The sequence below is a fragment of the Lagenorhynchus albirostris genome, chromosome 3 (assembly GCF_949774975.1).
Source record: "Lagenorhynchus albirostris chromosome 3, mLagAlb1.1, whole genome shotgun sequence".
Classification (NCBI taxonomy): Eukaryota; Metazoa; Chordata; class Mammalia; order Artiodactyla; family Delphinidae; genus Lagenorhynchus; species Lagenorhynchus albirostris.
This window is the reverse complement of record NC_083097.1, coordinates 136,625,703-136,652,751: the sequence shown is the minus strand read 5'-3', so window position 1 is coordinate 136,652,751 and position 27,049 is coordinate 136,625,703. Positions and strand designations below refer to the sequence as shown.

The 27,049-nt window shown below is 41.9% G+C and overlaps 1 protein-coding gene and 1 long non-coding RNA gene across 4 annotated transcripts in view; one reads left to right on the top strand and one right to left on the bottom strand.

Annotated features, from left to right (window-relative positions):
* ATP10B (ATPase phospholipid transporting 10B (putative)) overlaps positions 1 to 27,049 on the top strand; it is a 123,534-nt gene that overhangs the window by 93,456 nt on the left and 3,029 nt on the right. The window contains exons 16-21 of the mRNA XM_060146524.1: positions 1,591 to 1,667; positions 3,015 to 3,140; positions 10,902 to 11,102; positions 12,496 to 12,576; positions 13,898 to 14,002; positions 22,837 to 23,024. Of these exons, the coding sequence (XP_060002507.1) occupies positions 1,591 to 1,667; positions 3,015 to 3,140; positions 10,902 to 11,102; positions 12,496 to 12,576; positions 13,898 to 14,002; positions 22,837 to 23,024 (778 nt within the window). The remainder of the gene's footprint in view (positions 1 to 1,590; positions 1,668 to 3,014; positions 3,141 to 10,901; positions 11,103 to 12,495; positions 12,577 to 13,897; positions 14,003 to 22,836; positions 23,025 to 27,049) is intronic.
* The window catches only part of LOC132518560 (uncharacterized), a 144,140-nt gene continuing 121,918 nt past the window's right edge, over positions 4,828 to 27,049 (bottom strand). For all 3 annotated transcript variants that reach the window (XR_009539915.1, XR_009539913.1, XR_009539914.1), the window contains one exon: positions 4,828 to 5,102. This is a non-coding gene — a long non-coding RNA (uncharacterized LOC132518560). The remainder of the gene's footprint in view (positions 5,103 to 27,049) is intronic.

The window sequence follows — 27,049 nt, the reverse complement described above, 5'->3', positions numbered from 1 at the left end:
TCCAAACTTCAAGGCAGTAGCCCGGGATTGATTCCCACAGGTAAGGGACTGGCTTCACTGCCACAGCAGCAGAAACAAAACCAGCAGGGCAAGAAATAGCGGGATTCCACACCTCTGCTTCCACTGCCTTGCAAACAGAAGAGGTTAAAGGGTGGATTTGTTCTGCCATGGGGAAGATGAAAATCATGCACTGCTGTGCTATCAAGGAAAAAAAAAATCATCGTTAGAAGAATAACAACAGCAACTTACACTGACACAATTTTTGAGCCTAATGAATTTTGTTGCCAGATAATTAGGAGAAGGAAATTTTCTCCCCCAAATCCATATTCTCTCTAATATCTCATATAAATTGACTTGCAGATCATTATGAGAACCCACTGGAAAAACAGGTGGCCCAGGAGAAGGAGAAGGATGAAGCCAGTTCAGTCTACAAATCATGGCCCTCAAGCTGAGACTGGCCCACTGCATATTTCTGTAGAGATGCTAAGAATGGTTTTTGTGTTTTTAATAGTAAAATGTGTAAAAACGATTTGCCTCTCAGCAGGAACAGTTGTTCAGTTTTGCTTCTTGGCCCACAAAGCCTAAAATATTTACTATCTGGCCCTTTACAGAAAAAGTTTGCTAAACTCTAGTCTGATGGATAAGGCATCCTAGTCTGGAAAAGCCAGGCTCGTGAGGAAGACCTCACTGTTGAGAGCTGTGCCGTCCAACATGGTTGCCACCTGTTATATGTGGCTATTTAAAGTTAAACTTAAAATTAAATAGAAATTCACCAGCCACATTTCAGTAGTCATAGGGGGCTAATGGTTTTCAAATTGGACAGTAAAGATATAGGACATTTCTATCACAGGAACATCTGTTTGACGGTGCTGGTATAAAAGGTGGCATGTGTGTGTATGTATTTCCATGCCCTAACCTCCAGTTCTCTGAATCAACTGATTCATTGAGTGGGAACCCAAAGTGACTCAATGTACCTCAACCTAAAAAATGAGTCAATCCCATGTTCCTCTATTTAGAAACATCACTGAACGTTGTCTCTGTCCTTGGACACCACTGACAATCTCTGATGATTTAGCTGTCCAGCATTCCAGTTGTCTTGATATGGCCAGTATAAGTTATACTGAGTGAGGGGAGGTTTGCTGGCCGTGGAAACAGAAAGATCTTAGTTCCAGGGCTTCCGGGTCCCTTCACTACCTGGATTACCCTTGCCGAGCCCCTGTGTTGCTCAAATTCTCCATCTGCTTCTCAGTGAAGCCCACTGTAACACCTGAGAAGGCCTTTTTGGCAAACTGTAAAGCACTGCCAAAGGCTCACATACCATTGTATTCCCAATACCTAACATTGTACCTAAAAAAAGGACACAATAAATATTTGGTAAATGATAAAGAAAGAGTAGGGCTTCTTGTCCAAAGAAGAAAAGATCTCTCAGGCTAAAGTCCTGTAGCAGTGACTCTTCCTATAGGACTATTCAGAGCAACATTAAAAGGATTCACTTGTGCATAAAATAGGGACGATTTAGTGCCGCTTGTATAAAACTTCTCATGGTCACATAGCAGTTGGACCAGGATCTCATGACCTCTCTCCTTTCAGGTGATGGAGCAAATGACGTAAGCATGATTCAAGCTGCTGATATTGGGATTGGAATATCTGGACAGGAAGGCATGCAGGTATCATTTGCTTCAACTCTACTTGTTACTTTCTTACTCTCCTTTATCCTTATTAGTGAGTTAAGCAATTCCCCACAGTGTTGGAGGAATTTATACTGAAGAGCTTTGCAGAATTATCATCTGAAAGACAGATATCCTTGCCTATACATAACCTCCATCACCGCATCCCTACTGCCCAGTCCTTCAGAATAAAGAGAGTGATCAAAGATGCTTGGCTTCTTATAGACAGCTGGCGATACCCATATTCTAAAGCCAAATAGTACCCAACCATTCAGGGAAAACAAAGCCTTCCTGATTCCATGCTTCCTCCCTGTAACCTCCACCCACATCCAAGTTTGCAGTGCCCTCTGTGAGCAGTGACAGCTGTAAGGACATCGGAAAATATTTTTCAATTGCCATTTGAGTCGTGATGGCTAGATGGACCTATAAGTTGCTTGGTATACCTTAAAAGTGTACCAAAATTACTCAAATTCAGCTTGGAACAAACATACTAACTGGAGCTGCTAATGTTTCCCATTAAGACAGACCCCACCTTGGCGTTCTGAACCATTAACAACTGTATTCCCACCACCAGTGCAGACATTAGGTGGTGCCTAAATTTGTTGGTGGGGAGGATCGAACACCGTCACCTTTTGAGTGTCTATCGTAGGCCAGCACTCTATTCGCACTTCACACTTATTATCCCAGTTAATTTCAGCAGCCACCACCCTGTGTGTTAGGGATTGTTATTCCACTTTTTCAGATGAGGAAACTGAGGCTGAGAGCGGTTAAATGCCCTGACCAAGACTCGGACCAGGATTTATAACCAGGCACGTCCAAACCTCATACTCTAAAAAATTACCATGAACTGGGCCTTGTTTCTGAGTCATCCCAAGGGCAAAAGACACACTTCAGCTCCATGGAAAGGAAGAGCTCTCCATCCATCAGCTCCGCATGAGACTGGAGCAAATGGCCTGCCTTGGTGGGTGGCCAAGGGTGTTGAGAGGTTTGAGGATCACTTGCATGGAAGCCCCTACTCTCTGGTCAACCATCACATCCCTAGATGGTGCCCAACACACACTGGTTCACAGTAAATGCTTATTGGATAAGTGGAAGGAGGTCAAGGGCCAGGCCAGACCACTGGTCCCTTCTGACCTGCCCTCCTTGGATTCTAGTGGGATTTGCATTTCCCAGAGGAGAGGGTGGGGTGTCAGAGTCCATAAAGCCACCCAAGGGTGCTACACGTGACAAAGGGTCTTTTAGACCCTACCGGCTGTGGACCCAGAACAGAGCAGCACCCTCCAGGGAGCCTCTTTGGTGCACTGGCAGCCGTGAATGGAAGCTGATGTGTCTGCTCTGCCCTCTCAGGCCGTCATGTCCAGCGACTTTGCCATCTCCCACTTCAGACACCTCAAGAAGCTGCTGCTTGTGCACGGACACTGGTGTTACTCACGCCTGGCCAGGATGGTGGCGTACTACTTCTACAAGAACGTGGTGAGTGGCCCTGCGGTAACCTCCCACCCGAGCCTTGGGAGTCCTGGCCAGGGGACAGCCAGCTTTCCCCGCTGAAATAGACAAAGCATCTCTATGTAAGGAAATAAGTCAGGCTAACCTGGATTTTGAATCCTGAAACTGTCCCTTACTAGCTCAGTGACGTTGGGCAAGATAATTCAGTTCTCTGAGCCTCAATTTCGTCTTTGATAAAATGGGGCTAGTACTATTTGGTGAGATTATCGTCCACATTGGCAGTACTGTCTGGCATGCACCTGGCACGTGGGAGGCGGCGTGAGCACTCTGGAGTCAGATCAGATTTGGTTCAAACTGAGGCTCCTTTATTTGGTAATGGCTTCACACCTTAGTTTCCTCATCTCTAAAATGGGGATGGTAATAGTACCTTTCTCGCACACTTGCCACAGGGATGAACTGACAGCTTGTGTGGAAAGTGATTAGCGCTTAGTGATCACCCTATAAAGTTAGCCATTCTTCTTTTTATCATTGTTGCTGCTGTCGTAACTCTTAGAGGGCCTCCATAAATGAGATTTCTTTTCTGACTGCAAGGAAGAAGGATTTGAAGAACAACTCGCCTAACTTGTAGCTTAGGTTTCCTCCCCAGATAGAGTCACCCGGATAGGCAAGAGCAGAACCCTCACCCTCAGGAGAGTGAAGGGGAAGGTTGCCACCCAAGACCCTGTGTATCACTTCAACATCGCCAGCATTCCCAACAAGGACTTCTAAATAAAATATACATTAGCAAAAATGTTTAGAGCAGGGTGATCATCTGGGTTTTAGTCTTGCCTGACTCTAGTATGCTTTGTAAACTTGAAAGAGTTACTTCAACTCTCTGAGCCTTGGTTTCCTCGTCCATAATATGGGGAGAATAGGACTCTCTCTGTCCCTAGAAGTATTATCGAGAGGTTTTAGCATCAGAGCTCTGGATGGCACGGAGCACTATACAATCATTTGAAGGTATGATTGTTTCTCTGAAAGATATGTGTGTTTTTGTCTTGTTGATAAGGGCCCAAAGCAGGCACACACCAACTGAGGTATTAAAACTGTCAGAGGCTCTTGTTTGCAAAGCCCTCGATTAACAATGGGCATAGGAAGAAGTCAGAGCACTGCTGTACTAAGGGAGAGAACAGGGCCTGCGCTTTTCATTATCTAGCTTGAGGACCTTTGAATAATCCCCAAGAGACTCCAAATAGAATCCAATTCCTTCTTGCATAAGGAAAAAGGGAGGATTAAGACCAGAGTGATGGAAGCGAAACACAGTAGCCAAGTAGCAGCTACAAAATGGCATATATTTTTTCCTCTCACTCCATTCTCCCAGGCCTGCTTTCAGGAAAGTCACAGTTACCCTGACTTGGGAATAGGCATTTCTGTGCAAAGTTCAATGTATATGTAAAGAAGCAGCATGACAAAAAATAACGTAAATTCCATACACTGGATGGTACCATTATTTCAGCAAGCCCATGCAAACAAGTCTCTATTTGACCAGAAAGACTGTGTAGTTAGAATTCAAAATGCCCCCCTTTAATGTTTTTTCCTTGCCTCCAAGAGAATCGTTTTTTTGAATAAGCACAGCCTCTTCTCTGCATTAAATCTGTGAAATAGAAAAGGAAACGTTTCCAGCCAGCCATGCTTTCAGAGCTTAAATGATATTTATTTCCAGCTCGATACCGGGATCGAAATGGCGATACTGATGCCCTATTATCTCCCCTTTGCAATTAGAGGGTGGAGAACTATAACTTCCATGTCCGAAACCAATTTCCGAGGGGATTAAAACCCTGCCTGCTCTGAAATGTGAACAGTGAGTTAATTACGGCACTGTGGCTTCTTGGGAGGAAAAACAGGCGCCCAGTCTCAGCGATGCCATCATGGGGTTCAATACGGTCTCCCCGGGGTGCAGAGATTCCAGCCAGGCAGAGCAAGTGGAAACGCACAAGGTCCTAACACGACCTGTGGAAGGAAACACATTTTCACGTTAAAACTCCAGGATGCATGTGAGGACAATAGAACCACCAAGATGTACTTAGTTTGTTCAAATAATTATTGAACATCTGCTGTGTCGGGAACATTATCAGGCACTGGGTATAGAGCAGAGATCTAGACATACGTGGTCCCCACTCTCATGAGGCTTACGGTCTAAATCGGGGCTCTGCAAACTTCTTCTGCAAAGGGCCTGCTCATAAGTATTGTCTTGGAGGTCAGGAACCTTGTATTCTTTTTTTTTTAAGGATTAATACAGTTTCAATTTTTTAACTGGATTATTCCTTTTTCAATTTAATTTTTGTTTTATATAAGAGTATACTTGATTTATAGTGTTGCGTTAGTTTCAGGGGTATAGCAAAGTGATTCAGTTATACATATACATATACCCATTCCTTTTCAGATTCTTTTCCCATATATGCTATTAGTAATAACAGTAATAATGTTATTACTGATTATTGAGTAGAGTTCCCTGTGCTATACAGTAGGTTCTTGTTGATTATATATTTTATATTACCTATTTTATATAGTGTGTATATGTTAATCCCAAACTCCTAATTTATCCCTCCCCCAACCTTTCCCCTTTGGTAACCATAAGTTTGTTTACAAAGTCCGTGAGTCTGTTTCTATTTTGTAAGTTCATTTATATCATTTTTTAGTTCCACATAAGTGATATCATATGATCTTTGTCTTTCTCTGACTTTTCTCACTCAGTATGACAATCTCTAGGTCCACGTTGCTACAAATGGCATTATATCATTCTTTCTTATGGCTGAGTAATATTCCATTGTATACATGTACCACATCTTCTTCATCCATTCTTCTGTCAGTGAACATTTGGGTTGCTTCCATGTCTTGGCTATTGTAAATAGTGCTGCAGTGAACACCAGGGTGCATATATCCTTTCAAATTATGGTTTTCTCCAGATATATGCCCAGGAGTGGGATTGCTGGATCACATGGTAGCTGTTTTTTAAGAAACCTCCATAGTGGCTGTATCAATTTACATTCCCACCAACAGTGCAAGAGGGTTCCCTTTTATCCATACCCTCTCCAGCATTTGTTGTTTGTAGGTATTTTGATGATGGCCATCCTGACCAGTGTGAGGTGATACCTCATTGTAGTTTTGATTTGCATTCCTCTTACAGTTAGTGATGTTGAGCATATTTTCATGTGCTTTTTGGCCATCCATATGTCTTCTTTGGAGAAATGTCTATTTAGATCTGCCAATTTTTTGACTGGTTGGTTTGTCTGTTTTATATTGAGCTGCATGAGCTATTTGTATATTTTGGAGATTAATCTCCTGTAGGTCGCTTTGTTTGTAAATATTTCCTCCCAGTATGTAGGTTGCCTTTTCATTTTGTTTATGGTTTCCTTTAGGTCCCATTTGTTTATTTTTGCTTTTATTTCTATTGCCTTGGGAGACTGACCTAAGAAAACATTGGTATGATATATGTCAGAGAATGTTTTGCCTATGTTCTCTTCTAGGAGTTTTATGCTGTCATGTCTTATATTTAAGTCTTTAAACCATTTTGAGTTTATTTTTGTGTATGGCGTTAAAGAATGTTCTAGTTTCATTCTTTTACATGTAGCTGTCCAGTTTTCCCAGCACCACTTATTGAAGAGACTGTCTTTTCTCCACTGTATGCTCTTGCCTCTTTTGTCATAGATTAACTGACCATAGGTGTGTGGGTTTATTTCTGGGCTTTCTAGCCTATTCCTTTGATCTCTATTTCTACTTTTGTGCCAGTACCATAGTATTTTGGCAACTGTAGCTTTGTAGCATAGTCTGAAGTCAGAGAGCCTGATTCCTCCAGCTCTTTCTTTTTCAAATAGCTTTGGCTATATGGGGTCTTCTGTGTTTCCATACAAATTATAAAATTTTGTGGTCTAGTTCTGTGAAAAATGCCATTGGTAGTTTGATAGGGATTGCATTGAATCTGTAGATTGCCTTGGGTAGTACAGTCATTTGACAATATTGATTCTTCCAATCCAAGAACATGGTATATCTCTCCATCTGTTGGTATCATCTTTAATTCTTTTCATCAGCATCTTATAGTTTTCAGAGTACAGGTCTCTTTCCTCCTTAGGTAGGTTTATTCCTAGGTATTTTATTCTTTTTGATGTGATGGTAAGTGGGATTGTTTCCTTAATTTCTTTCTGATCTGTTGTTGTTAAGTGTACAGAAATACAAGTGATTTCTGTGCGTTAATTTTGTAACCTGCAACTTTATCACTGATGAGCTCTAGTAGTTTTCTGGTAGCATCTTTAGGATTGTCTATATATAGTATCATGTGATCTGCAAACAGTGACAGTTTTACATTTCTTTTCCAATTTGGATTCCTATTATTTCTTTTCCTTCTCTGATTGCCATGGCTAGGACTTCCAAGACTATGTTGAATAAAAGTGGCAAGACTGGACATCCTTGTCTTGTTGCTTACCTTAGAGGAAATGCTTTCAGCTTTTCACCAATGAGAATGTTGTTTGCTGTTTATCATATATGGCCTTTATTAGGTTGAGGTAGGTGCCCTCTATGCCCACTTTCTGGAGAGTTTTTATCATAAGTGGGTGTTGAATTTTGTCAAAAGCTTTTTCTGCATCTATTGAGATAATCATATGGTTTTTATCCTTCAATTTGTCGATGTAGTGTATCACAATGATTTGTGGATATTGAAAAATCCTTGCATCCCTGGGATAAACCCCACTTGATAAGGGTGCACAATCCTTTTAGTGTATCGTTGGATTTGGTTTGCTAGTGTTTTGTTGAGGATTTTTGCATCTATGTTCATCAATGGTATTGGCCTGTAATTTTTTTCATGTGTGGTAACTTTGTCTGGTTTTGGTATCAGGGTGATGGTGGCCTCATAGAATGAGTTTGGGAGTGTTCCTTCCTTGCAATGTTTTGAAATAGTTTCAGAAGGATAGGTGTTAATTATTCTCTAAATGTTTGAAAGAATTCGATTGTGAAGCCATCTGGTCCTGGACTTTGGTTTGCTGGAAATTTTTAATCACAGTTTCGATTTCAGTACTTGTGATTGTTCTGTTCATATTTTCTATTTCTTCCTGGTTGGGTCTTGGAAGGTTATACCTTTCTGAGAATTTGTCCATTTCTTCCAGGTTGTCCATTTTATTGGTGTATAGTGATCTCATACGATCCTTTGTATTTCTGTGGTGTCCATTGTAACTTCTCCTTTTCCACTTCTAATTTTATTGATACGAGCCCTCTCCCTTTTTTTCTGGATGAGTCTCACTAAAGGTTTATCAATTTTGTCTTTCAAAGAGCCAGCTTTTAGTTTCATTGATCTTTTTCTATTGTTTTCTTCATCTCTATTTCATTTGTTTCTGCTCTGATGTTTAAGATTTCCTTCCTTCTACTAACTTTGGGTTTTGTTTGTCACTCTCTAGTTGTTTTGGGTATAAGGTTAGGTGTTTATTTGTGATGTTTCTTGTTTCCTGAGGTAAGATTGTATTTCTATAGACTTTCCTCTTAGAACTGCTTTTGCTGCGTCCCATGGGTTTTGGATGATCATGTTTTTCATTGTCTTTTGTCTCTAGGTATTTTTTTATTTCCTCTTTGATTTCTTCAGTGATCCATTGGTTGTTTAGTAGTATATTGTTTAGCCAGAACATCTAGGTCTGGACTCCAGCTTTGTTACTTACTAGTCTGTAACCCCAGCCCCATGATTTGACCTCTCTGAGGCTCGGTTTTCTCAATTGTAAAATGAGGATAGTAGTGATATCCTCATAAGGCTGGTAGATGGACTGAGTGAGTCAGAACAGAGTTTGGCACATAAGATGCGCTTTAGGAGTCTCGGTTGCTATTCTTGGCCTCGTCTGTAGATGGCGTCACTTCCAGCCCTGGCGTCCTAAGGTTCTACAACCTCAAGTCACAGTTCCGGGCCCAACTGGCAGAGGGACTTTGGTGTAGTCACTTACCCTATGCCTGTGCATACATGAAGATAAGAGTTATTGTCTTACCCAGCTAGCTGGGGAGGAAGAAGCAAGGTGCTCAAAGGGCTTAAAAAAAAAAAAAACAAGCAGTCAAAGCCTCATGCAGTTGCTGAACCCTAGTATCAAGGAGACTTTAGCACTTTGGTTCTTCTTAAACCAATCCTGTCAAGTGCACAAGTGGGTGATGTTGATTTGGGGACTCAGTGTCTGCCCATAGTATATTTCAAACCTACCTACAGCAGAGGAAACAGACCAAGCCCTCTCCTTCCCAAATCTCCTCCTCTGAGAAAGAACTTCACCACAACTCATAGGAGAAAAGCCCTCACAGCATCACAGGACTGGAGTGGGAGCGGGATGACCGGAAGCCCCAGAGCAGCAATGGAGGGGAGCCCGGCCCTCAGACAGAGAGATGCAAGGTCCATCCAGGGTGTCTCAGAGCACCGGGGTCTCCTTCAGAGCCAGGAAACCTCCCATTAGTCACCTTGGCAGAAAAGCCAAAGGATGGAGTTCCTCAGCTGGAAGAATCTTGGTTAGCATTGTTATTATATAATCCAAAAACGGGACTAAGAGTTCTTGCGCGTGGTTGAGGAGGAAGCTTTGAAAACTCAGTGGCTGGTTGTGCCATTTCCTGGCTGTGAACACAGGCAAGGAGTAACTGAGTATCTCAGAGCCTCAGATTCCTTGTCTGTAGATAATGTTAAATAATATTAACATTATTATCAAGTTATACTATTTAATAATACATAAATATAGTAGTATGATATTATTAGCAATGACATTAATCTTGCCAGGTTGATGGGACAAGTTATGTATACTGCACATCTACTAATGTGGTATACACTAATATAGTATGTCACACACCTGTCACAAATAGAAGCTCAAATAACAATCGTGGTGTTAATGTGAATGTTAATATTACTAGTAGTATTACAGTACTAAACAGAGAGGCTCTTAAAAATAACACTGGCCCAGCAATCAGGGAATGAGAACTCTAGCTTGAACACAAACCCACTGAAAGCTTCCTTACAACATCCTTCATGCCTCTGTGCCCCAGCCACGTAGAGCTGAGAAGTTCTAGTTCTAATGCCAGGACCGGCTGCTTCTGTGACCTTGGTCAAGTCACCAAACCACATCACAATATGTTAGATAGTAATAGTGACCCAGCCCTTCTCAGGTGAGGAGGTCTTGGGTAGAAAGATCTTTCGAAAGCATAAAGCAACTTAGGCACAAGGTTTTCTTCTTCACCTTTGGAGCTGTGTGAGCATGAGGCAAGTGTTGTGAGGTCAACCTCCTCACGAAGTCATCCTCCCGCCAGCCTTCCTGCCCGCGGTCAAGTCTTTCTAGCATCCCTTCCTCTTACCATACTGCTAATCACAACTACTGCCTTTTGGTATCACATGTCATGGTCTAGGTACTACTAATCGTATCCGAAAGATGGCAAGATGACGTTCAGAAAGGCTAAGCAATTTGACCGAGTTCACACCCAACTGGGGTGTGACTCAAGCTAGTACATGACCCAACTGGGGATTCAAAACCAGTCCTCTCTGCCTCCAAAACCCTATGCTCTTGACAACGTATACTTAACAAATCGGTGGAATTCCTTTCAGGTCCTAAAGAAGGTTAGTAGTAGTAGTAGAAGTGGTAATGGTAGAATCTAAGGGATGAAAATTACCTGCAGTCCTTATACAACCTTGTCTGTCACAAACAAGGAAACTGAAGCTTCAAGTCTGAGTAGGGACTTGTCAGAGCTCCTAAGCAGCATCTGGTGACCCGGCTGCCCGCGGGTCCTCACTCACAAGGCCGCACCCTCTGCCTGCAGGGCTACGTCAACCTGCTCTTCTGGTACCAGTTCTTCTGTGGTTTCTCTGGCTCCACCATGATCGATTACTGGCAATTGATCTTCTTCAATCTCTTCTTCACCTCCTTGCCTCCTCTTGTCTTCGGAGTCCTCGATAAAGACGTCTCTATGGAAACACTCCTGGCGTTGCCTGAGCTGTACAAGAGTGGTCAGAACTCTGAGGTAAGGGGCTCGGGCAGGCGGGGAGGTGACCTCCAGCTCCTCCCTTGAGGTGTCAGAGGAGGAGTGCTGGGCTGGCGGTCCTGTGTTCTGGTCACCACTCTGCCACTTACCTCCCATGTGACCCGGAAACACTGCTCCCTGCTTCTGGCCTGTTTCTCATTTGCTGTTGAAGGTGATGGACCAGATCAGTGGGTATTTTTCTTTTCAGTTATTTCTTAATTACATCACACGTTAATACGGGACTGCCCTAGTTAAAGGGGAAGAGGGCTTACAGAAAGATCCCATCACCCTTATCTGGTCCTTGTCTGTAGGCTTTCAACAGAATGCCCAAGGCTTGGTTTGGGAACCCCTGGACTAAAACCACAGAACAGTCTCTTACAAGGCACAGAGGCCACACTGATGCCCTAAATGATCTGGAGAAGTCACACAGCAGGCAGCCCGACTAGCACAGACACGGGTCAGGAACTTGGATGCAGGAGGCAGAGAGGGGACCTGACTGCCTCGAAGGGGGAGCTCTGGGAAAAGGGATGTCGATATGCACAAGGGTACCTTTGCACCTGGGGAAAAGGAGGGCAAAGCCAGATGTGGTGCTTGAGAGCTGGTGATATTTTGGGGACAGCCAGTGAAGAACCAAGCCCCATCCTCAACCAGAGACAGGTGGAGAGCAACACAGCAACCCCAGCACTTCAAGCAAGGGAGAGGTGGCGAGGGCACGCATACATCCTGGGCCCTTCTAACTGTCCCCTTCCCAGAGGCGAGCTAGCTGCATGATGTCTTCCTTGAGTAACTAACATTAAAAGAAGTTAATGTGGCAAAAACATACAATGTGAACAGTTTCACTTTTCCCAGGGAAGGCAAGAGGAGTGAAGCACAAAATGAGAAAGGTTGTCTCTGCAGCCACTGAGATCTTGGGAACCTATGACCCTGGGCTGTGATTGAGGGTTCTCTTTCAGATGCTATTCAGAAACCTCAGAATCTCTAAACTTACCAAGTTTGTATGAGCACTAACAATGTGCTAATGAATGATAACCATTCATTATCATTTGGTAATAATTTGGTAGCTGAGCCTTTACTAGCTACCAAAGCACAATTGCATTTAGACCTCTTGAAACCCAAGGAAATAGCTGGTGGTGTTTTTCTCTACTTTCTAAGGAAGAGGAAACAATGCTCAAAGAAGCTTAGTGACTTTCACTAAGGCCACACAGTGCTGGAACTGGACCTGAGGTCTGTCACCCCCAGGCCCATGCTCTTAATCGTTCCATTCTATTGCCTCTAAGATAAGAAGCATTGTAAGTGCCGTGTTGTCTAGTCCAGCCATGCACAAGAAAGTTGCTTACAAAGAACAGAGGCTTGCTTTGATGGTGGTTACTGTCGATGTGTTATTTCCTGCCAGTGCTATAACCTGCTGACTTTCTGGATTTCCATGGCGGATGCGTTCTACCAGAGCCTCGTCTGTTTCTTTATCCCCTACCTGGTAAGTTGTATGGCCCCATTCTAACCGTACAAATAGCAGGGTAGAACTGGTCCTGTTTATATGAAATCCCAGACTAATAGTTTCCTAATATTCAGAGCAGGGGCTCCAAAGAGGAGGCCTGCAGACTCCACCCTACCCTGGTATTCAAAAAGTCAGAATATTTTACCAAAACGTCTTCATTTCTGCCAGCTTCTGAAACACTGAAAGCTATTATTACACTGGGTCATTTTTCCCTCGTGGCGAGAATCCAGAGTTGACTCACTGCCCGGCTTAGATGGGGGGCATGTGCTCCAGTTTGCCATAGTCCCCACCATGCCCTTTTGTGTCATGCCTGGCCTTCTTCACTCATTTACCGCTTCTTACTTGAGCACTGAAGGTATTTGAATTTGCAACCCTTGGTTTATATTTAGATTTGACCTTCCAAGGTCAAGGCATGAAGTTCTGATAATAAGAGATACTACATTCTATGAAATAAAAACAAGAATGCAGATAGTAAGGGATTCCAGCCCCATCTCAGTTTGGTTCCCCAGTTTAAAGAGTGAGAATTTATATAGCATAGGATATCTGTATTCATCCTAGACAGGGAACTCAGGTGTGGGGTAATTGCTCCCAGGAAGCCAGTGGTGTCTAGTCTCTGGCTCGTGTTCGTTTGCAAATAGCAACACGATGAGTGTTGAGGTGGGCATTTTGTGCTTTCTTTGAATTTCCTGGTTTACAATACCCTCCCTGGTCAGGCCTCTGCTTGCCTTTCCTGCGTCACCTTTTGCCCTTACTGTGTGCTCAACAGACCTACCATCTAGGACGATTTGGACTTTTCACCCTCAGTTGTGGCCTTTGCCTTTCCTCTCTCTTTTCTTTTCAATCCTCTTATTATAGTCTCTCTCAGCTGATTCCTCTTCTCTACTCCCAGCGCTCCTTGTACGTGCTGCCATTATAGCATTTATACCCTAAAATTGTACCACATTTGCCCTGCCTAGTCGGTCTCTAAACTCCTTGAAAGTGGACACAGCAGTGTCTTTAGCAGTTGGCATTGTGCCTGGTAGGTACTCAGTAAATTCTTTCTTGACTCCTTCTGCAGTGTTCTGGAATACTCATCATGGCTTCCTTTGCAAATGCTTTTTCAAGAGTTTAGTCCTGTCAACTCACTCCTCCTCTTGTCTGTCCCTTGGGTCAGCTCCACGTGATGGCAGCTGGATGCCTTCTCCCCAGCCTGCCCCTCCCTTGACACCTGCCTTCACTGATGTTTTACAATCACTTGTCAAAGCCAAGGCCTTCAGTCCATGGGCACATCTGCCAGTGCCTGTTTGTTCCTCCTCTGCAGACCTACAAGGATTCTGACATCGACATCTTTACCTTTGGGACACCCATCAACACCGTTTCCCTCGCCACAATCCTCCTGCACCAGGCAATGGAAATGAAGACCTGGGTAAGTGCCCCAGAGCCCTTATGGCCTAAGAATTGTGTTCCTGTTCATCAACCACCTTCAGATTTCTGAGCTGCTTTACTCCATATAATTGAGCCACTGGATAAATACATACTGAACCCCTACCTGCGTTCCACTTGTACAGGGATAAAGAGGTAGAGAAGATAAAATTGCTGGCCTCAACTTTGTAACCATCTAGCCAGGATGAAAAAACTAATTCATAAAGAACAATGAGACAATTTGTTGCCAAAATGCAAATTTTTGATTAAAAAATTCAGGGGTGTTTGAGAGACAAAGGAAAACATTAGACTGATCGTACTTGAGGCTGTGTTAGGGAGGTATGCTCCCCATTTAACTTGGGGGTAAAAGATTAGAAGACTGTCTCCATTAAGCATATCTCAAGCACGTCCAAATATCACATTTTAGTATCTAAAAAGGTAACACTATCTTTCTCATTAGACTAGTCAATGATAATTATAAAAACAAAGAGCTTAAAATTATATGCCAGGTACATATCTACATGTTTTAATGTATTATCTTACTTAACCTCCCAGAACCCTTCGTGTTAGATGGTATTTGGAGCGTTTTGTTCTGCTTTTTTCAGTTTTATTGAGATATGATTGACATACAGCACTGTATAAGTTTAATGACTTGACATACACATATAGTTAACGCTTGAACAGTCTGGGGTTTAGGGGCGCCAACCGTCCACGCAGGGGAAAATCCACACATAACTTTACCGTTGGCCCTCCGTACCTGCAGTTCCACATCCATGGCTTCAATCGTGTAGTACTATAGTATGTACTTAGTGAAAAAAATCTGTGTATAAGTGGACCCGTGCGGTTCAAACCTGTGTTGTTCAAGAGTCAACTGTATTGCAAAGTGATGAATCTCAACTAACCTTACTGTGGAAATCCTTTTGCAATATACGCATGTGTTAGGTGTTTTTTTTTAAATTCCCATTTTATAGCTATAGAAATGAATATAAAGAGGTTAAGAAACTTTCCCCAAGTAGTTCAAGACAGAAGCAAGTTTGAACCCTGGCCAGCTGACCGTTGACCATTTAACCTCTGTGCTAATAGTGTGAGAAGGTAAGACTGACTGGTGCAGGGAGACCCCTTGACAGAAAGATCTGTCTTTAGCCAAGCTGAAATGGCTCTTTCTGACAGCATTTGTACTAACCATTTCGAAGACTTCCCCAAGTAGGCTCGGTGTGTTCCCAGCATTCTGCAATGGGACTTCCTCCCCACGCCCTACTATCACAAGTTAGGCCAGGCCCTGACACTGGGCAGTGGCTGATAAGAGCCACCCAAGGGAGCTTCCAGATCACGCAGTTCCCATCTGGAAAACCCCTTTGCTCCAATTCATGCCAATGACAGATAGATAGACCAAAACGATGAAAACGAAAAGGTCTAGCCAAGCTTAAGTACACAGGATAAATTTCTTTCAGAACCACCAGAAAAACCACTTAGAAGCTGTGAGAAAGACAGACAAGAGTCATAACTTTAATACTGGGAACTGAGCCAAACTAAGGAAACATTTAGAACTCTTGAAAAATACAAAAATTTTGTCATTGAAATTAGACTGGACACTGGCTAAAAGTAAACTACCAAATTGGACGGTAGTATTGGGTACCCATCCAGAATGCCACACAAATATGAAAATGTAATCAAGAGGAATGGTGGCTAGAATAAATGGTTCCAGCAGCTACATAATAGGAGTCAGAGTCACAGAAGAACAAGCAAAGAATAGTAGACAAGCAGTATCTGAAGAGATCATCACTGAGAATGACGATTAATCAAAATAAACCTGGGTATATTGCCTGGTATATCACAGTAAAACTGTACAGTGTGAATGACAGACTGTGCACCAATTACTTGAAATTTAACAGCAGTTTAAAAAGTAGAAACCAAAAAAACAATGGAGTAATTATCTTCAAAGACCTGAGGCAAAATAACAAACAGTTACACTACCACTTAACTCTGCAAGGTCTACCACCCACAGACCCTCACTAAAGGAAGAAAGAAACATGCAAGAACATAAAAGCTAACAGCTAAAACTACATAAGAATCCGCCTGCCGATGCAGGGGACACAGGTTCGAGCCCTGGTCCAGGAAGATCCCATATGCCACAGAGCAACTAAGCCCATGTGCCACAACTACTGAGCCTGCACTCTAGAACCCAGGAGCTGCAACTACTGACCCCGCGAGCCACAACTACTGAAGCCCACACACCTAGAGCCCGTGCTGCGCAATAAGAGAAGCCACTGCAGTGAGAAGCCCACCCACAGCAACGAAGACCCAACGCAGCCAAATAAAAATAAATAAAGACTTGGCCTTTTAAAATTAATTTATTTATTTTTGGCTGTGTTGAGTCTTCTGCTGTGTGCGGGCTTTCTCTAGTTGTGGCGAGCAGGGGCCACTCCTCACCATGGTGCGTGGGCCTCTCACTGCAGTGGCCTCTCCTGTTGCAGAGCACAGGCTCTAGGTGCGCGGGCTTCAGTAGTTGTGGCACTTGGGCTCAACAGCCATGGCTCACGGGCTTAGTTGCTCTGCGGCATGTGGTATCCTCCCGGACCAGGGCTCGAACCCGTGTCCCCTGCATTGGCAGGCAGATTCCCAACCACTGTGTCACCAGGGAAGTCCCAAGACTTGACCTTTTAAAAATAATAATAAAAATAATTCCTTTAGGGCTTCCCTGGTGGCGCAGTGGTTGAGAGTCCGCCTGCCGATGCAGGGGATACGGGTTCGTGCCCCGGTCCGGGAAGATCCCACATGCCGCAGAGCAACTAAGCCCGTGAGCCGTGGTCGCTGAGCCTGCGCGTCCTGAGCCTGTGCTCCGCAACGGTAGAGGCCACAACAGTGAGAGGCCCAGGTACCGCAAAAAATAATAACAATAATAATTCCTTTAAATGTAAAATTTACCAAAGCATAGTCAAAATCATTCAGCAAACATGAATAAACCAATCACTATTACAGAAATTGACTCGGTAACCCTGTTCCTAAAGACACCAAGCCCAAGGATTATAAAGGTCAGTTTGACCAAACTTATAAGGGACAGATAATTCCTCTCTCATACCCATTGTTTCATGGATTCAAAAAATAGAAAATATAGGCAATTCAATGTTCATGGCTAGAATAATTCTGATATGAAAATGAGCATGGACTGTTCAAGAAAACAAAATTACAGACCAATCTGTTCAATGAACATAAATGTAAAAAATTCTAAATAAAATATTGCCACACTAACTCAGTAGCAGGTTAAACATAATAAAGCCCAACCAAGGAACTTTCATATTCTGTTGGTAAACTATAAACTGATACCACCATTCTAGAGAGCAAATTGAAAATAGCTAGAGGAGTTTAAGTACTCACTATATGCTATGACACAATTCCACTTCTAAATATGCACCCTGGGCCATCCTTTTGCACATGTATATACATAGACATGTACAAGAATGTTTGTACGAGAATGTTTGTTTCTTCATTGTTCTTAATAGCAAAAAAAAAAAATCGGAAACAGCTTAAATGTTCATTAACAGGAAAATAAATAAATAGTGGCATATTCATACACTAGAACAGTTAAAATGAATAAACCAGAATGGCATTTATCAACAAAAATAAAGGTCCAAAGCCTAATTCAGAGGGATACCTATACATGATAAAATTAAAAAGCATCCATTAACATGGATACATAAACATGTATATATAAAATACACAGAAGAATGAGGAACACAGTTTATTTTCAAGACTAACGAGAAGGCATTTGCAAGGGATACATGGGTGCTTGAACTGTATCTCTAAGGCTTAATCTTTTAATAAAATCTGAGGCAAATATGTGTAGAGGAAGAAAGAATAATTTTCCCTCTACCCTTCTAGGTTCTCAGCTTAGACACTCTTGTAATAAAAGACAGATTAATGCGAGAAAAACAAAAGTTTAATAAATACTTCCTATACACATGGGAGAGGCCAGGAAACTGAGTAACTTTCTGAAATGGCCCTGGCCACCACCTTAAATACCATCTCTAGCTAAAGACAAAAGAAGTTTTGAGGCTAGGGGAGGCCAGATATTGGAGTTGATAAAGATTTCCTAGAAATATAGAATTGTCCTTTTCTTCCAGGTACAGAGAGGGAGACACCCTTACAAATGGAGATTTCCCTTATAACTGTAAATGTCTCTTACAAAAAGATAACTTCTTTTCAGTTTCCAGAGCTCCTCCTCTGTCTGCTCTTCCTTAAAAATAACCAGCTCAAGATAATCCTTATGCCGGAGACTTATTTGGGGATGATATATTCTGCTCCCCTTTATATGGCATAAGATTAAAATTGATAAAGCTGGATGTCAAGTATATGAGATTTGTTGACTATGCACTTGAAATATTTCACAATAATTTAATTACTTTTTTTTAAACACCAGCACAAGATATTTCCCAAGAGGATCTCTGCTCTCCATGACCCTCTTAACCATTAGGTAGCTTACTAACCTTTCAAAATTGCCCTGTAAATAATCAGGCCTCAATGTGTAATATAATGACTGGTCGTTCGGCCCTCTTTCTCAGAGCACTGCATTCATCTGCCTTAAAAGACAGAACCTGTTCCTTTCACTCACCATTCAGCACTATTAACCCACCTAATGCATCTCTAGACCAGGTATCCTGGTAGTTACTGGTGATTTCTGTTGCTCTTGGGAAAGGAGTTAGTTAGCTACTAGAATCATTATGAAAAAAAGTGTTTCCCTTTTTAAAGTGCTTGAAGCAGAGGGAGAATGTCTTTCTTCCCTGGGTAGAAATCTAACATGAATGTTAATAGCTGTGTCAGCTTTCACAGTCCCCACCAAAGTGATTTAAAAAGTTAGCTAACTGCTTTCTTTTCAGAAACAGGGGCTAGGATATTCAAACCACCCCTTCCCCTGAAAACAAATTAATGTGTGTGTGTATGTATGTATGTATTTAATATATGTATACATAAACATATATATGTATACACACATTATATATATATATACACACACACACACAAAGTATATATGTATACATATGCTAAAGGTATGAAAAAGATGACAGGATAAAGACCAAAGCCTCTGGGAAAGTGGGTTTGTAGAGAAGCAAGCTGAGCCAAAGCCTCTGTTTTCTTCAGAGCGTTTGCAACCCTGCCCAAAATGAACTTTTTGGCAGACTTCATTGAGCATAAAGTTCAGAAATTAAAAGCCAGGCTGCTAAAGTGGGAGTCTAACAAGAGATCACATTAAATTAGGACCCCAAAGGCTCTACCTTCAGAGTAAAGGTATACCCAAAAGTGGACCTACCTGCACTCCCCTCCCCAGCAGGGACTGTAGGGATTGTTCCCACTGTGCTGAAGAGAGCAGGGAGAATCAGTAAAAAGGACTTATCCTGGGAAATGGACCATGGGCTGGCCTCACACAGATTTGCAGCCCAGATTCTTTGTACCCCCTGGGTGAGCCAAATTTTGACTTATGAATTCAGTTTAAAGTAACTGACAGTGCACAAGGATATTGCAAAATACACATACACCCTCTCCAGGGAAAGTTTTCCTAAGCCTCAAAGTATCGCCACTAATTTTCCAAGGCCAAGAAGCATCACATATTCAAAAATAAGGAAGCTCATTATCATACTAAGTGAAGTAAGCCAGACAGAGAAAGACAAATATATGATATCACTTATATCATAATTTTTTTTAAAGATACAAATTAACTTATTTACAAAACGGAAATAGACCCACAGACGTAGAAAACAAATTTATGGTTGCCAAAGTGGAAAGGGGTGGGGGAGGGGAGGGATAAAGTGGGGATTAACATACACACACAACTATATACAAAATAGATAACCAACAAGGACCTATAGGCAGCTATACTCAATTTTGTAATAACCTGTAAGGGAAAAGAATCTGAAAAAGAATATATATATAACTGAATGACTGCAACTATACTTCAATTAAAATATATATAATAATAAACAGTAGACTTTAAGAAGATTTTTGCACTATATAACAACAGATTGCATTAAGAAGTTTCAATAACTCTCAAATGAGTAAGAAAAATAAAATTTTCAAAAACACACAAAAAAATAAATAATGGGGCTTCCCTGGTGGCACAGCGGTTGGGAGTCTGCCTGCTGATGCAGGGGACACGGGTTCGTGCCTCGGTCCGGGAAGATCCCACATGCTGTGGAGCGGCTGGGCCCGTGAGCCATGGCCGCTGAGCCTGCGCGTCCAGAGCCTGTGCTCCACAACGGGAGAGGCCACAACAGTGAGAGGCCCGCATACCGCAAAATAAATAAATAAATAAATAAATAAATAAATAATGAAGCTCAAAATGAAACAAGAACTCAATGAGGATCACAAGCACAAACATCAGTAACAAATATTTCAGGTATTGGAATTATCAGATAGAAATCATAGAAAAGGTTTGTTTGCTATGTTTAAAGAAGATTAAGCTTTAAAATATCTGCAAGAATTCTGAAAAAAATTTAAAAAAATATCTGCAAGAATTCTAGAAGATGTGAAAAAAGACCAAATAAAACTCTTCGAAATTAAAAAATACAATAACTGTAATTTAAGTTTCAATGGCTGGATTAACAGCAGATTGGGCACAGCTGAGGGAAGAATTAGTGAAATGGTCAAATTATCCAGAATATAAAACAAAAGTAAAATGATGAAAATTATGGAACAGATATTGAGATATATAGAAGATATGGTGGTATCTTAAAAGATCTAACATACATTTGATTAGAGTCTCAGAAGGAAAGGAGGAGAAAATGAGACAGAGGCAATATTTGAAAAGATAGTGACTTGAGAATTTTGCAAAAGTAATGAAAGACATCAATGCACGAATTCAAGAAGATCAGCAAAACCCAAGCAAGATAAATTTTTTAAAAATCCACCCTTACAAGAAAACTATAGAACACTGAAGACGAAATAAAAATCATAAAAGCAGCCACGTTATAAGAGACTTCCTTCTAAGGAATAACAGATAAAGAGTTGCTAACTTCTCAATAGCAACAACAGAAGCCAGAAGATAGTGAAATGCTATCTTAAATATACTACAAGAAAATAACTTCCCAGCAAGATCAAAAATAGTTTTTAAGAATGAGAATGAAATAATGGATCAGAGAATGCATCACCAGCAGACTTTCACGAAAGGATATTCTAAAGGATGTACAGCCATCCCTCAGTACCCACAGGGGATTTGTTCCAGGACCCAATGCAAATACCAAAATCTGTGGATGCTCAAGTCCGATAATCAGTTCTCCGTATCTGTGGATTCAACCAATCACAGATCAGGTAATACTGTAGTATTTGTTGAGAAAAATCTACATGTAAGTGGACCCGCACAGTTCAAACCCATGTTGTTCAAAAGGTCAACTCTATTTAAAGTATAAGGAAAGACACCCCAATGTTCATGGCAGCACTGTTTACAACAGCCAAGACATGGAAGCACACTAAATGTCCATCGACAGAGGAATGGATAAAGAAGATGTGGTACGTATATACAATGGAATATTACTCGGCCATTAAAAAGAATGAAATAATGCCATTTGCAACAACATGGATGGACCTGTAGATTATCATACTAAGTGAAGTAAGTCAGAGAAAGATGAATATCAATCATATGATATCACTTCTATGCAGAATCTTTAAAAATGACACAAATGAACTTATTTACAAAACAGAAACACTCACAGACTTAGAGAACAAACTTATGGTTACCAGGGGGAAAGGAGGGTGAGAGGGATAGATTGGGATTGACATGTACACACTACTATATTTAAAATAGATAACCAACAAGGACCTACTGTATATAGCACAGGGAACTCTGCTCAATATTCTGTAGTAACCTAAATGGGAAAAGAATTTGAAAAAGAAGAGATACTTGTATATGTATAACTGAATCACTTTGCTGTACACCTGAAACTAACACAACATTGTTAACCAACTACACTCTAATATAAAATTTTTTTAAAAAGTATAAGGAAAGAAAGCTCAGATGGAAAGTCCAAAATGCAAGAGGGAATGAAGGCATATAAAGTGTCAAGCATGTAAGTAAATCTTAATGAATACTGACCATATGACACTGTAATAATGACTTATGTGATTTAAAAAGATGGTAGAATTTAAATACACAGTAGCAATGAGATATGAGTCAGGAGGGAGGTAAACAAAGTTAATGTGTTCTAAAGTTAATGTATTCAGGAGGAGGGAAACATAGAAACTTTATACCACAGTAAGTTAAAACTGCTTATTAGCATTTATTGAGTAATCACTAAGGAATGGAAATGAAATATATAACTTTCAAACTAGTAGACAGGGAAATGAAATTATAAGGAATCGTCAGTAAGTTTAAAAGAGGACAAGAATTGGAAGGAAAGCAGCATAAAACAGGCAGGGCAAAATGAGATCAGACTACAGAAGACTGCACTGCTTTGGAAATGAATAACTAACAGCCACATGTGGAAAAAATGAATTCATCACACAAACATAATACTGAGGGAAAAAGACCAAAGTCACATCAAGTATGATTAATTTTTAAAAACAGACTATTAGGAGCGAAACATAGGTAGTAAAACTAAAGAATATCATGAAAATTATCACCAAAGTCAAGGTGATTTAGGGGTTTCCGGGGTATGTGTGTTCAAATTCTGGGCGGTAGCAGTATAGGTGTTCACTTTATCCTAAGCCATTAAATGACACACTTTTTAAAATTGTTTATAGGTATGTGGCATTTCCAAAAAAAGAAGTTTAAAACAAGTTAAAGTAGCGTGACTGCATTCCCCCCTAACCTAAGCTATCCCTTCAACAGTGTTTACTTCTTTCCTTCCACAGACCATCATCCACGGGCTTGTTCTCGCAGGCAGCTTCCTGATGTACTTTGTGGTATCCCTAGTGTACAACGCCACCTGCGTCACCTGCAACAGTCCCATCAACCCCTACTGGGTGATGGAAGGCCAGCTCTCGGACCCCACTTTCTACCTCGTCTGCTTCCTCACACCGGTCGTGGCTCTTCTCCCAAGGTTTGAACAGGGGGTGCTATTTTCTTCCTAGAACTACCACTCTCCCCTCAATCAGCCATTTTCGTAGCCCAAGGGTCAGGAGTTTGACTCCAGCTGGGATGCTTGAGGCTATTGTTTCAAAGATAGGGAGCTAGGACAGAAAGAATAATGAACTTGGAGGCAAATAGCATGGACTCTGGTCCCAGCTCAGCCACAGAGCAGCAAAGTCACCAAATCTGGCACAACCTCTGTTACACCATCTGTAAAATGAGAGTACTAATTCCTACCCTCCTGCCGTACAAACTCTGTTGTGTAGAAAGAATCATTTGGAAAAGCTCTATAGTCCTTTATTCCTTAGCCCAGGAGTCTCACTCGCAAATGCCTACGGGGACAGGTAAGCAACAGCAGCAAACCAGGTGAGGTACAGACAGACATTAGGAGAAGGAACTTCTAAGCTTCAGCCTATCACTGCCACAAGGAAAGATCAAGACCAGCATTTCAGAGCTTTAGCTTTTTCCCAGAAATTCAAATTTTGCTTGAAATAGCCAACTTTTTAATACTACTCAAATTTGTTAAAACACACACCCTGTATTTGCCAAATAAGTCATTCATGCAGAGGGACTATTTCTAACATTTCCAGCCTAAATCCTCTACATTCGCCTTTTCCCGAAAAACAGCAACAACGCCTGGCGTGTCCTTAGAACTTACTCTTGACACATGCTTTTCTATCTAGCTCCTCCATTTGTGCAAAAAATGCCTTTTGCAAAATCACCTAGAAATTAGGCAAAGCGGCGGTTGTAGTCCTACTTGCTCATGGAACAGCTTAAGTCCTACAAGGGACCAGAATGTGTCCTCCAGCCCACCACAAGTCACAGTGGGAGCTGAGTTCTCCCCACTCGGAGGCCAGTGTTCTGTTCTCCATCCCACGCTCTCTACAGTCAGAGCATTCGGTGAACTTAACGATGCTGTACCCAGAGGCAAGACTCAGCCTCTCTCCATCCTTAGGATCTCGTCTGCTCTGAACGTTGAAATTCAGCTACTTTATCGTTATAAGCCACAGTCAAGAAGCCATTGCAACATTGTGTAGAACTTTTTCTAATAGGCAGAGAGCCATTAGCATGCTTTGCTTCCTTTAATTAGTTTGGAAGCTTGCTTAACCTAGTTTGGGCTCCATTTCTTCTTCATAAGCCACCTCAGAACCTTGACATCTGATGCAGGGTTTAGAGGCTGAAGATACCAATATGACAAACACTACTGTGAACTCAGCAGACGGCTGAGTATGCACTGTGGACGTAGCCTCCCTGCTTGGCCCCTACTGGCCTCTACAGCCTCATCCCCCTGCTCCCAAAGCTCAAACTTTGGGCTCCACATCACCAAGCTTCTTGGACTTCCCTAAAGGCTCCCTGCCCTCTCCCCTTCCTGCCTGTGTTCATGCTGTCCCTTCTATTCAAAATGCCCTTCGTTACCAGACCGCCTCACCCTTTGACATCATTTCAGGCATGAGCAATTCCAGAACCCTTGCATGACCTCACCTACCTCCCTCAGGCTGAAACAGATCCCCCTCGCTCCTGTGTTCCCATGACCTGGGTCTATCTGTCACTACTCCCTTTAGCCACATCATCTGTTTTATCTGTTTGTCTTGGTCTGACCATTAACTCCGGGAAGGAAGGTGTCTCCTTATCATTATATAACCCACAGCTAGCAGAGTTCTTGTCATGTAGGCTGCCCTCAGAGATAAATGAGAAAAAGATGCAAAAGAAACAGAAAGATGAATAAAACAGAACTCTTGCTCTCCAGAAGTCTACAGCCCAGTGGACAATTCAGACAGAAGTTTGATCGTAATACAGGTGAAAGTAACTAGCATTAAAACAGGGCCCTGGGACTGAAGAGTGGGAAGCAATTAAGCACAAGCCTTGGAGGACATTATTTCCCACCCACCCCCTTTCTCAGCCCAACCCCTTGGGAGACGGAGCCTGGGAGAGACCATGAAGGTCCTGCCCTCATTGGAAAAGGGCATCAGATATGTGGGTTAAATATTTTTGTCCACACTTTTGGGTTTAAACATGGTTGTGATCACCTCTGACCGAGGACTGACCTCCTCTGTTCCGTGTCTTATCTGGGGTATGGAAAGAGCAAATCATCAGCTGAGGATTCTTGTCCTGCCCTTGGTTAGAAGACACATTTGGAGCCAGAGGCTGCCAGCTTGATGAGGGCTGTTGAAAAGTGTGAACGTTCTTGGAAAAGACAAACACTCAACATTACAGCTTGTTAAACAAATGAGGGACAACTTAGGGAAAAGCAGGCAAATATTTTCTTGCCAGTTACCACAGTGCACAAGTTAAATCTCTGCTTATTCTATATTATCATCATAAACTTGAATTACTGTTTAATTCTGTTGCCTAAGAAAGGCAAAGAGATTTCCTGTGACAGAGAAAGGATTATTTTAATAGCTCCAAGGACTGTTGACTTGTAACCTTAGAACAATTAATTTTTGTTACAGAAATCTACATGATAGAATGTTTGCTATAGAAAACTCTATTTGTTCACTTAAAGACGTAAGCTGTACTTATAATAAGATTGATTTCACTCACCAAGCTTGTGATAATTAGCCACTAACCGTGACCTCACTTATCTCGGTCTAATTACTTCAACCAGTATAAAGGAACTATGGATTCTCTTAAACTAAGAGAAAGTAAGTTTCTTTTGTTCTATCTCTTAAATAACTAACAAACACACAAACTTTAAAACACAATGCAGCATCGTAATTCACTACAACAGAGCCCTTGGACACTCTTCATTTAGCTTCAGTAACACAGAACTCTCTTGGTTTTTCTCCTACTTCTTCTTTGTTTCTTTTGCTGGTTCATGTCTTTGACATGGTGTATTGTCAAGCCTTTGTCCTAGGTTCTTTTGTCTTCTCACTTTAATTCTTTCCATAAACATAGCAACCACTATTGTGAAGTTAAATATCATTTTTCACAAATGAATCTCTAATATAAACTCCCAGCCCAGATCCTTCTCCGGAATCCCAGATACATCTTTCTAAGCTACCTATGCCTCACCAGCACTGGGCCTGCTACATCTGAGGAAAGTGGGAGACATCTGTAATTTAATTCGCTATCTACTTTCTGTCACCACCACCATCCCAGAAACCCGGCTCTCTTCCCGAGTTCCTTTCATCCACTGTGACCACTTAGGATCAAGGCAGGCCCCTGAGACTTATCCTTGATACCACCCACCACATGCCCCTCTCTCGCCCATCACCAAGACCCGACAATTTTATCTGCTAACCTATTTCCCAGTAGGTATTTCCATCTGCTATTTCCATTTCTACAGCCACCACCATGGATAGGTTATAAGACTTTCATTCCGAATTACTTCAATAGTCTCCTACTGGGTTTTACTCTAATCCATTATCATTGTGTCAAAGTGTAATCGTGTCATGTTCATAACTTTCCAAGGCCTTTACAATAATGCACAAAACCCAAAACATCCCCCATGGTCCTTGCCTGCTCTGACCCTGCCAACCCCTCTGTGTCCTAGTCCCTCACTCTTGCCCTCACTCTCCACACTGCAGCCACTGAGCCCAGGATTTGCTTCTCACCCCCTCTTTGCCCGGCTTCCTCCTATGCATCCCTCAGTCCTCACCTTTAATGTTTCCTCCTCAAGGAAGATCTCTTGCACCAGATCACGTGTTTGACGCTCTCACTGCTCCTGCGGCTTCTAACTCTGTTCCTGTGCTTCCTGACAGCAAGATTCCTGTCAGTCTGGTTCCCAGCTTAATAATCCCTTGGGGCTTGGCCCACTGTAGGAACTTGCCAGGTATATGTTCACTAAATGGACAGAGAGGGAAATTGGTAACTTGGGGGAATGTTTAAACTGAGAAAATTCCAGTTTCCCGCAAGAAGAGTCTTTCCTGAAACACATATGTAATGGTCACCTGCACTGCCGCCCTGGGTGAGATGAGAGAGAATGGGGAGAAGTTTCTGATTCCGTAGGATCTACTGTGGTCTTCAGAAACCCCTGCTCACTTTAGATCATCCTGA